Here is a 10,658-nt window from a genome sequence, read left to right as displayed (position 1 = left end):
TGTCAAAGTTACAGACTATTATGGAATGTGTTTTGGTAGGAGACAAAGAATTCACTGTTGTGTAATTAATTGCCAAGAAGGGCATCATGACTTTAGACAAACGGTCCTGAGGTTCAGTCTTGCTCCATGACTTGGTAACTGTGACTTTGGGAGAGGACTTATTTCATGTCTTCATATATAATTCTCATTCATAAGATGGGGACAATGGAATAAGGTCAACCCATATGAAATTGCTATTTTTTAAAGGCAAAAAAGAATCATGTATTGGCAAGATCACATGATTCAACCTAATAGCTTTTACTTAATGGGCTCAGTGGGAGGATTAAATGAGAAATGTATATAAAATGCCAAACATGCTGCTTAGCTCATAGTAAGTGCTCAATAAATGGTAGATACTATTATCTGTAAGCAAATAACATTATTATTTTCAATATAATCATATTCAAAATCCTATTTATTTATAAGCTTACATATCGAAATTTAAATCCAAGCTGTTCATTTTTCCTGTAAACATCTGCAAGGAAGTTACTGCTGACTGAAGTGCAAAATGTGTGAGGATACAGTATGTGTCTTTTTGTGTCTGACTTCCTTCAGAAAGCATAGTGTTTTCAAGGTTCATTTCTTTGCACTGTGTATCAGTTACCAAATAATATTCTGCTGTATGGACCTACTGCATTTTGTTTATCCATTGATCAGCTGATGGACATTTGAGTTGTTTCTACTTTGGGCTTATGAATAATGCTGCTGCAAACCTTTCTGTACAAAAGAACAAATTGTAAGATTCCATTTATTTGAAATGTCCAGAGTAGGCAAATCCATAGAGAGAAGACATGGATTAGTCATTGCCAGGTCTGGGGGGAAGAGAAGTGGGGGGTGACTCTTATTGGGGTTTCTTTTCTTTTGTTTAATGTTTATTTATTTTGAGAGAAAGAGAGAGAGCAAGGGAGGGGTAGAGAGAGAGAGGGAGAGAGAGAATCCAAAGCAGACTCTGTGCTGAGGGGCTTGATCCCATGACCCTGAGATCATGACCTGAGCTGAAATCCAGAGTCGGATGCTTAACGAACTGTGCCACCCAGGTGCCCTTGGGGTTTCTCTTCTGAGTGATGAAAATGTCCTAAATCTAGACAGGGGTGATGGTTGCACAATCCTGTGAACATGCTGAAAACCACTGAATTGCGTACTTTATAAGGATGAATTTTATGGTATACAGATTTTATCTCATTAAGGCTGTCATTATTCATATATCAAATAGAAATATTTCATAACATACATTCACCCCATAAAGAAAGAGAACACCTGATGATTTATGCAGTTTATTGCCATAAGGAGAAGCATTCTGCCTTGAGAAGGTTTTCACTAATTTTGTGTTTAATTTATTCCCATTTTTAAGGGTTTTTTTTTTTTTTTGGTTGTTGTTTATTTTAGAGAGAGCACAAGTGGAGGAGAGGGGCAGAGGGAGAGAGAAAGATAGAGAATGAGACGATCTTAAGCAGGCTCTAGGTGCAGCACAGAACCCGAAGTAGGGCTCGTAGGGCTCGAGGGCTTGATCCTAGGACCCTGGGGTCATGACATTAGCTGGAATCAAGAGTCTCATATTCAACTTGGCGCTAATCTATTCCCCTTTCAAGCCTGATGTGCTTCATTCTTTTTCTGCTCAGCATTTGAGATTGGAGTCTGACTGTCAAATTATTTGAAGAGCTGAGTTGGGTTTTTTACTTTTTAAGTTTATTTATTTTCTGTGTGTGTGTGTGTGTGTGAGAGAGAGAGAGAGAGAGAGAGGGAGAGAGAGAGAAGCAGTGGGGAGGGGCAGAGAGAGAGGGGAGGGGCTCTGTGCTGACAGCAGAGAGCCCAATTTGGGGCTCGAACTCACAAACTGTGAGATAATGACCTGAGCTGAAGTCAGACACTTAACTGACTTGTGCCACCCAGGCACCCTGAGCTGAGGTGAGTTTTAAAAGGTAATGGAGACAATGGAAAAGACAGCAGATGCAACTCAAAGCTAGCAGGATTGTACCAATATAAGAAATCCAATGAATTTAACCAATAAATTGGTTCAGCTAAGAATCCAGAGGCCCCTGAAAGGAGATTTTGCAGTTCAGAAACAGGAAAGATTAGAGATTGATTTATTTGCAATTTGCGGGGACTCCTCTGCTCTGCAAGGTTTAGTATAATTCAGATATGCTATAGTTTTCAGGAACATTAACAAATTGATGTTAGGTGGTCTATAGCTTATACCCAATGTGTTTCATGGTAAAGATGCTGGTAATGAGGTTTTAAATGTCCTAGTGCTCACTTGGTTTTGTTTTTGTAGGCAGTTTGCAACTCCTCTGAGTAAAACATTTATATTCAATTATAGAGGCTGGTAAATGGGCTTTACCCCGCTTTTGATCCCTACAAAGCATTAATAGTGCTTTCTGATGGCCACTTTCTGGTGGAGAGTAAAGATTATGTCTACGTTTCTTCCAAATCCTCAGCAGCATCTCCCGGCAACGGTTTACATATCTTCTTCCATCTCTTTGGTTTCATGTGACACAACCTTGCCGTCCACAACTTCTTCCACGATCATCCTAATCTTCTTTTTTTTCTTTACATCTGAGTTTAGATTTAAGTATATAATGTTAATTCAGGAGCATGCCTCTCGTGACTTATAACATTCAGTTCTAAATCATCATGCTCATATATGTATTTTTTTCTAAAAGGAAAAGAAACCCATTCTTTTTCTTAAATAATCTTGTCCAGTTTATAAATAAATGCAGAAAATGTGTCACTGTCTCCAAATTCACAGATTTTCTTCTCTCCCCACCCCCAAAGAGAAATATACAATATCAAACTAAGCCAAATGCAGTTTTTCATCTTATTTTTTTTCCCCTTTGATGATCCCAGGATGTCTCAGAACAGCAATAGCTTGGGCCGAGAAAATCACCCTGTTGTGGGAGTGTGACAAACTTCCCATGTTGGTTTTTTTTTTTTTTTTTTTTAAATATGATGCACCTGATTTTCAGAATCTCTAGGATAATATCCATTGACTTGAAAACCGATCTCTCTTTACTTTTCACCAGTGGCATTTAATAAGTGGTAAGCTACTGAGTGAGAATTCAGTCTTACAGGAAATGTATGAAATTAGAACACTTACCTTTCTCCTCTGGGGTGTTTAACTGATACTCTGTAGTTTTGTTTGTTTGTGTTCTTTAAGAGAAGAAAAAGAAACAACAAAAGGTGTTAGTGCCATTTTGAAAACGAAACACTGTCCTGCCTTGTTTGTTTCAAAATAGAGTCTGCGTGCTGTGTTTTAATGTTGTGTTTGCATTTCCCCCCCTTTACCATGTGTATATATGTATATGTATGTATATGTGTATATATATATAGCTTCAAAACTGATGTTTACCCTATGCTAAAAGATTTTGTAAGAAAAATAACAAAATTACAGTGGGAGTTAAAATCCTGTGTTCTCTTACCAAGTGCCTTGAGTGTGGTAGTTGAAGACAGTTGCTATGGCAACACTGATGCTTCTCAAACTGGTTCCCAGAGACCTCTGCGGTCTATTGTTCATTTCATGAACAAAATCCTCTCAGTGAGGATTTTTAAAAGTTACTGTTATGTTAGAAGTTATTCAATTATGTATTAAACATAAAAATTAGCAAAGCATAATCTGTATCATCCTATTGTAGAACCATCTTCTAAGTCAGTCGACTCTACACATACTTGGTATTTGGGGGATGAGCGTACTTTTGGTATATTTTTGTTTTGTTGTTGGCAATGCATGTGTAATTGCTTTTGTGCTAGGGACTGCATTGGTGCTGGGGAATGAGTGATAGAGTTTAATGCGTGGGCATTAAAATAGCACAGCATATATCCCTTGATTCTAAGAGGCTTACATGACATTTTCTCCTTCTTCTCCTTCCAGAAGGCGGCGGTAAGTAGCAATTTCCTGCTCAAGGCGGGTCTTTATGTCAAAGAGGATATTGTATTCCTTGTTCTGGCGTTCTGTATCGGTCAAAATCTGGGTCAGTTGGACTTCTATGGAGTTCAGGAGTTCCTGAATGGTGGCCAATTGGCTAGCATAACGAGCCCTGGTCTCCTCTAATGTATGCTCCAACGATTCTTTCTATGAGCACAAGAAAAGGTGGATGTTTCTTAGTTGAAAACTTAAGAGGTGGCTCAATTTTAGTTTCTTTTGAGGAGAATTTCCACTGCTAGTCGTTGTGGGCATGACTCTTATTTCTAGCTTTATTTTCCCATCTTTCCATCTAGGCGACTTCAGCCAGCTGCTAGGATCCCTAGCTCCTGGAGTCTGTTGTTAGTTTTTAGCCTTGCACTCATTATTGTTCTCAACATTTGCCTCCTCTCCTGGTGATTTGTGGTGCCCCTCCAAGCTGAGGATTAGGTTTCCTCATCCCTGTTGACAGAAGGCTGGGGCATGTAACTTTCTTTGGCTAATGAAATGTAGGTGAAACTGACAAATGCCTTTTCTGAGAAGCTTTAGGAGCTATCATGGGTTCTGGCCATTGCTCTTTTCTTTCTACAACAACCCTGGCATGCCCTGGCTAAGGTCTTCTCCTTTAGCCTTACTCCCCACAGTGGAAATGTATGTCATGGAGCAGAGCTGCAGCCCACCCATGATGGGTGTAGTGTTGTTGTTGTAAGCTGCTATGATTTGGGGATTGTTACCACAGCATAATTTATGAGGAGCTGATTTGCTTAGCCTGGAATGTCTTTCCCCCTGTACTTCCAAGTACAGATTCATCTCAAGTTTTAAGATCCAGTTTAAATGCCACTTTCTCTGTGAAGTCTTCCAGATCTGCTTACTCCTCTGCATCCTTGCAATGTGCCCTTGTCCTTGATTTATTTCTGTGTTTTATTTATTTTTTTTTAAATTTTTTTTAAATGTTTTATTTATTTCTAGGAGAGAGAGAGAGACAGCGCGAGCTGGGGAGGGTCAGAGAGAGAGGGAGTCACAGATTGAAACAGGCTCCAGGCTCTGAGCTGCAGTCAGCACAGAGCCCGACGCGGGGCTCGAACCCACGAACTGCGAGATCATGACCTAAGCGAAAGTCGGACGCTCAACCGACTAAGCCACCCAGGCGCCCCTTCTGTGTTTTAATTCTAATCAGTGGTTTGGCCTGTTTCCCTGCCAGCCTGCCAGGATGAGGGGTTCTTTCCTAGAGGTTTCTGCATCTCCAGAGTTCCTCACACAGGCACTTAGTAAACACACACTCCATTGAGAGCATGAAGTTAGATGTGCTTTACCATATTGAGGTGGGACTGGAGTTCGATCTCCAGGTTCCGGTAGGTGTGTCTCAGCTCTTTTACTTGAGCCTCAGCATCTTTTATCTCTTGAGTGCTCACTGTGACTTGTTGCTGCAGAAGTTGAGTCTACAGTACCAAAAGTGAAAAAAAATGAGTAAGGAGAGAGAGAAAAGAAAGAATATGAGTTATCCTTTTTTTTTTGTTTTAAAGACAGATTCTACACAGTTGCTTACCCTCCGGAATTATGCTATTACCTGTGTCTCAAACTGTTCCTTGGCCTTCTGAAGGTTCTCCTGGAGTATCACTTCATACTTCTGCCTCATTTCATTCATGTGGGCGCCAAGGTCCAGGGCTGGAGCAGTATCCAGTTCTACACTTACAGTATTGCCCAGATGTCTGCGTAGGCTGTCCACTTCCTATAGGAGTAAAAATCCTAATTACAGTCTGAGGCACATTCTCAGATGAGGCTGGCCAGAAATAATAAGTGTTATGGCTTCTTTCATGGGGAATGAGTAAAAAAGAAAGAAAATAACTTAGGGCTTATTATAGTGCAGGTACTGCACTAAGTCATTAGTTCTAAGTCATTGAACCCTGACAGCCCATATCATTATTGTTGTCATCTTCGTAACCCCCCCACCCCCCCTTATCACTATTAGAGCCATTTCTATCATTCTCGACACCGCTTCTGAACATTTCCTCACCTCCTGATGTTCTTTTTTGAGGAGGTCCAGGTCTTTAGTCAGTTCTTTAACTTGAATCTCCAAGTCTGTTCTGCTTAGGGATAGATCAGCCGAGACCTTATTCAGGCCTTGGATATCACTCTCCACGGTTAGGCGGATCTCCCTCTCAGACTCATACCTGTGAATTAATTGGTATGCAGAGATAATTGAGTCTTTCGGAAGCCACTATAGAAGAGGTAGTCCTAATATAATGAGATATTTTTATGTGGTATACGAGGAGATCAATTTCAATACATTGTATCCTTTAAAAATTTTTTTTAATGTTTTATTTATTTTTGAGAGAGAGAAAGAGAGAGAGAGAATGAGCAGGGGAGGGTCAGAGAGAGAGGGAGACACAGAATCTGAAGCAAGCTCCAGGCTCTGAGCTGTCAGCACAGAGCCCGATGCGGGGCTCGAACCCACGAACTGGGAGATCATGACCTGAGCTGAAGTTGGACGCTTAACCTACTGAGCCACCCAGGTGCCCCCATTGTATCCTTTTTTTATACATACCAAAACTGTTCATGAGAACCCAGGAATCAGATAATTTGCTCCATAATATAATCTCTGCAATTTGGAGTAATTAGTAAAAAAGCAATCCGAAGTAACTCTTAAGCAGTTCCTAAATTCTCAAATATATTTTTAAGGAAATAAAAAAAATTTTGCTTTAATTAATGTGTCAGCAAAGGATTCTCACGATTGATATTAAATAATGGTTAGATTTACTTCATGAATGCACATGATCAGTTTATTATTTTTATTACTTTGTAAGCAGATGCATACAAAGTGAATTATCTTAAAAATTCATGATCCTCCTCCAAATCTTACCTACTCTCATTTTTATTAAAGTAGCAAAACTTAAAAAAAATAATAATGCAATGGAGCAGCCAGATGCCGACTGAGTCAAACTGGAATGAACAAGCATTTACTGCTTTAGTCTTCAGATCTGCTTTCCCATTTCCTCCTTTTTGATCCTTGTAACATTAAAATGCTACCCTTTTAAGCCACAAAAGACTGGCACAAAAGAGTAGCTTAAAAGCCATTGTACACATTCAGGATGAGAAAGCTCTAGCATCGGGGCCATTTATGAGGAACAGTTCTGATCACATGTAGTGTGATCTAGCTGCAAGAGAGTGAACACAATCTGCTTTAATGATAGTCCTACTTATTTGGTTGGTCAAACCCTATTGTAAAACACCAGCAAACTCAGAACATCAAAGGTCATCCCTGGAACTTGGGCTGTGCATTTGCAGGCACTCAAAGAAGCACGGATGACTCACTTGGGGAATCACTGAGTGTAGACAAATGGCTTGGTTCAGATAACAGAAGGGCACTTACGCAGAAGAGGAGTTGTAAATTGCTTTGGTGTTACTCCAAAGGGCAGAGTTAGGTTCAGTGGGTGAAAAGGTAGATAAAGATTACTAAAAAAGAATGTTCTAGCAACTAGAGCTAACCAGTGAAAAATATTAGGAATGTGGGAGATAGAAGTCTAGCCCTGAATGCAGGGCTGGACCAGATAGCTTCTAACACCCTTCAAACTCCCAGATCCTGAAAATACTTAAGGTAGCTCCTTTACCAACAAGAAGGTGGAAAGCTGAGTGTCTTGAAGCACCACTAAAAGGAATCCCTTTTCAGGAAGTTTTACCCTGGTGTTAGAACCTACTTTAGCCGGAAGTCCTCAGCAGCCAGTTTGGCATTATCAATTTGCAGGACACAACGAGCATTTTGCCATTGTACATTTTTAATCTGGAAAATACATGAGCAAGAATGACATTTTCAACTGGACAAGAGTTTCAAATGATTGAGTTTATCCTCAGATACAATCACTATTCTATCAAAGATGATATTTATTTCAAGAATCTACACATGAAAATAGAAAGGAAGAGCAATGGTATGGGCATTTAAGATAATTGAGTCATAAAATACAACTCTGGTCCCAGGGTTTGTGACCTTTCTCACAGTTTTACAAAAGGAAGAATTTCATTCAACTCCACCCACCAAATGTTGTTGAGTGCCTTCCCTTTGATGTTGTTCCTGCTGAGAATATTCCTGTTAGCCCTTCTCAATTGGTGAGCAACTTCTCCATGTCTCACGTTCTACATCTTTGCTTCAAGGAAGGCTCAGTGATTTCTTTCTTTAGGGCAGAACTGGATGAATTTCCTGTGTTCTCACTGCCCTACAGCCCCTCCTTGATAGTATCTATCCCTCTGTGTGGGATAAGTGTTGCCTTTGTCTGTGTCTGTTCCCCCTAAGTTGCATTATGTTTCCCCCTAAATCATATTCCTCAATGCTCAACATGGTGTCCAGCACTTAGTATCTATTAAGTATTGGCTGAATGAATGGACACTTTGCTCTGTGAGAGTTGTATTGGGTACTGAAGATGTCAGAATGGATAAGCCCTTGATCTTAAAAAAAAAAAAAAAAAAAAAAAAAAAAGGGATTCCCTAATGGGTGAGTTCCCTAAGATATATATGGATCCTGGCTGCGTGTAGAAGATGTTACACTGGCCTCTGTCTTTCAGCAGATCCAGTCCTGGAGGGAGCTGCCTTTCTTCCTATGTTGAGTCTGCCTAATTAAATGGAATAGGTGGCTTGGATGTGTCGATGTGTTTGGGATGCTCCACAGTAGATTTGGAAACGTGAATCATGAGACAGGTAGGGAAGAATGGTTTGCTGATTTTGAACGTTTTTAGTGGGAGCCTGAGAAGAATGACCTGTTGGCAGAAAGATGGTTTAGACACCTTTGCCTGACCTCCCCATAGTTCCTGAAACTCCAGAGTGACTTTCTATGGAGTCTGGTTCATATTGCACTGATGTCTAATACTGGTAAGGAGGTGGCCTTTGCTCTAAAGGAATATGGGTGTTAAAATAGAAATGAAAATGAAAAGGATTCTTTCCTTGATTAGATAAGAATTTTAAAGCAGAGCAAGTGCTCGTGTAGTGACTGAATGCTTCAGTTTGGAGCAAAGTCCACTCCCTTTATCATACACAGTAAATTAGAACTCCACCTTTTTCAGATAATGTGGGAGTAGGCTGTGATATAGTTGCAACAAATTTGAGTTGGGGGCAATAGAACATTTTATTGCTTAGAAGTGGTATCTGAACTGATGATGGGATTATTAAACAGGGCATTGAAAAATCTGGACCTCAGTAATATCTACATTGCTTCCCCTGTTTCCACCCTGAGTCACTTTGTCACTGAAATTTTTCATATAGTGTCTTAATGCTAATATTACAATATTTACATAAATTAAAGGAGGAGCATCTCTGTGTTGCCTGGGAATCTACAAGTAAATGGGAACTGGATGAAAAAAATCAGGTTTATCATCACATAAAAGTTTTAGCTCTTCTTAGAAAAAATGTTTACTATCCACTTAGCGGCGTCCTGGTAAACTGTGACAAAAAGACAGTTTATGAGACTGGAGGATATCATTTTCATATTTTCCATGTAACTATATTGTAAAAAGTTAACAAAGTATGATTTACAGTCATCCAGTCATGTAGTCAGCTACTCCACCACTAAGGGTAAGTGATGGAATTCACCATTTTTATAGATAGAGCATTTCAGCCTAATTTGCTTTCTGGCATCCATTTGGACCCACCTAGTATAGATGCCCCCATGGTATACCGTGCAGCTCAGCAGTAGAGTGTGAAACACAGGCATCATCCCTTACCTGGTTTTGCAGCTCTTCTATTTGTTGGTAATATGCATGGTCGTCCCTGATGCTGGATGTGTTTTTTTCATACCACTGCTTGATCAGCAGTTCGAGCTTGGCATTGGACTGCTCTAGGGAGTGTACTTTCTCCAGGTAGCTTGCTAGGCGGTCGTTTAGGTTCTGCATGGCCATCTTCTCATTGCCAGCAAACTTGTGTCCTCCGGTGAGATCACTCCCATAGCCCACCATGTGTTTGGAAGTTGAGATGCGGATGCCCTGACCTCCAGCTCCGCCATAGACGCTGGGTGCCAACATGCGCCGCTGCACGACTCCCTTCCCATACATGGGGCCTCTCATGCTGAGTGCAGGGTCCTGCAAGGAGTTACTCAGGCTTCTGTGGAAGCTTCTGCTGGTGAATTCCATGGTGGATGGTAGGAGGGAGCACCTGAAGCTTCAGGATTGCCAGAGCAGAGTCTGCCTCTCTGTGGTGGATGAGCTGACCTTTTATAGAGTTCACAGGAAAGAAACACCTCCTCTGCTGACACCTCACCTTCGGACTGACACCACCATCCACCTTGCCTTGCTTTGTGTTTTCTTTTTTCCCTTTGTACAGCAGTCTGTTTCATTTCATTCCAGAAATTACCACTAGAGGCATTCCTTAGAGGCTTTTTTCTCAGGGGCGATTCCTTTTTTTTTAAACAGAGACAATAAAAGGAAACCAGAAGATCTATTCTTTTAGGCCTTGCACCTGTGTTGGCAGATTTTTTTTTATCCTAATATACACAAAGAATATTTGCAAACCCTGTGAATAATTTAGGTACCTAAAGAAACAGACATGGGTACATAATAGGAAGTTACACTGGTTTAAAAGAAAAATGTTTTAAAGTCTTTTTTACTTTATCATTTTCTTTTTTGTGAGAACATTTTCTATTATTTTCATATATTCCAAGTATACAGTCCAGTGTTATCAACTTTAGTCACCATATTTTGCATTAGATCCTTAGACCTATCATCTTAAAGCTGAAAGTTTGTATTAT

The 10,658-nt window shown here is 40.2% G+C and overlaps 1 protein-coding gene across 1 annotated transcript; it reads right to left on the bottom strand.

The window, feature by feature from the left end:
* Positions 1-2,494: 2,494 nt before the first annotated feature.
* KRT20 (keratin 20) lies at positions 2,495-10,044 on the bottom strand. Its single transcript, XM_039223297.1, has 8 exons — positions 9,640-10,044; positions 7,630-7,712; positions 5,949-6,105; positions 5,502-5,663; positions 5,248-5,373; positions 3,878-4,105; positions 3,134-3,173; positions 2,495-2,592 (listed from the first exon to the last, which is right to left on the bottom strand). Exons 1-8 carry the CDS (start codon positions 10,042-10,044, stop codon positions 2,495-2,497), a joined length of 1,299 nt encoding a protein of 432 aa, XP_039079228.1.
* Positions 10,045-10,658: the final 614 nt, after the last annotated feature.

Source organism: Hyaena hyaena, unplaced genomic scaffold (genome assembly GCF_003009895.1).
Source record: "Hyaena hyaena isolate Hyena2069 unplaced genomic scaffold, ASM300989v1 scaffold_1306, whole genome shotgun sequence".
Classification (NCBI taxonomy): Eukaryota; Metazoa; Chordata; class Mammalia; order Carnivora; family Hyaenidae; genus Hyaena; species Hyaena hyaena.
This window is presented reverse-complemented; position numbering and strand designations above follow the sequence as displayed.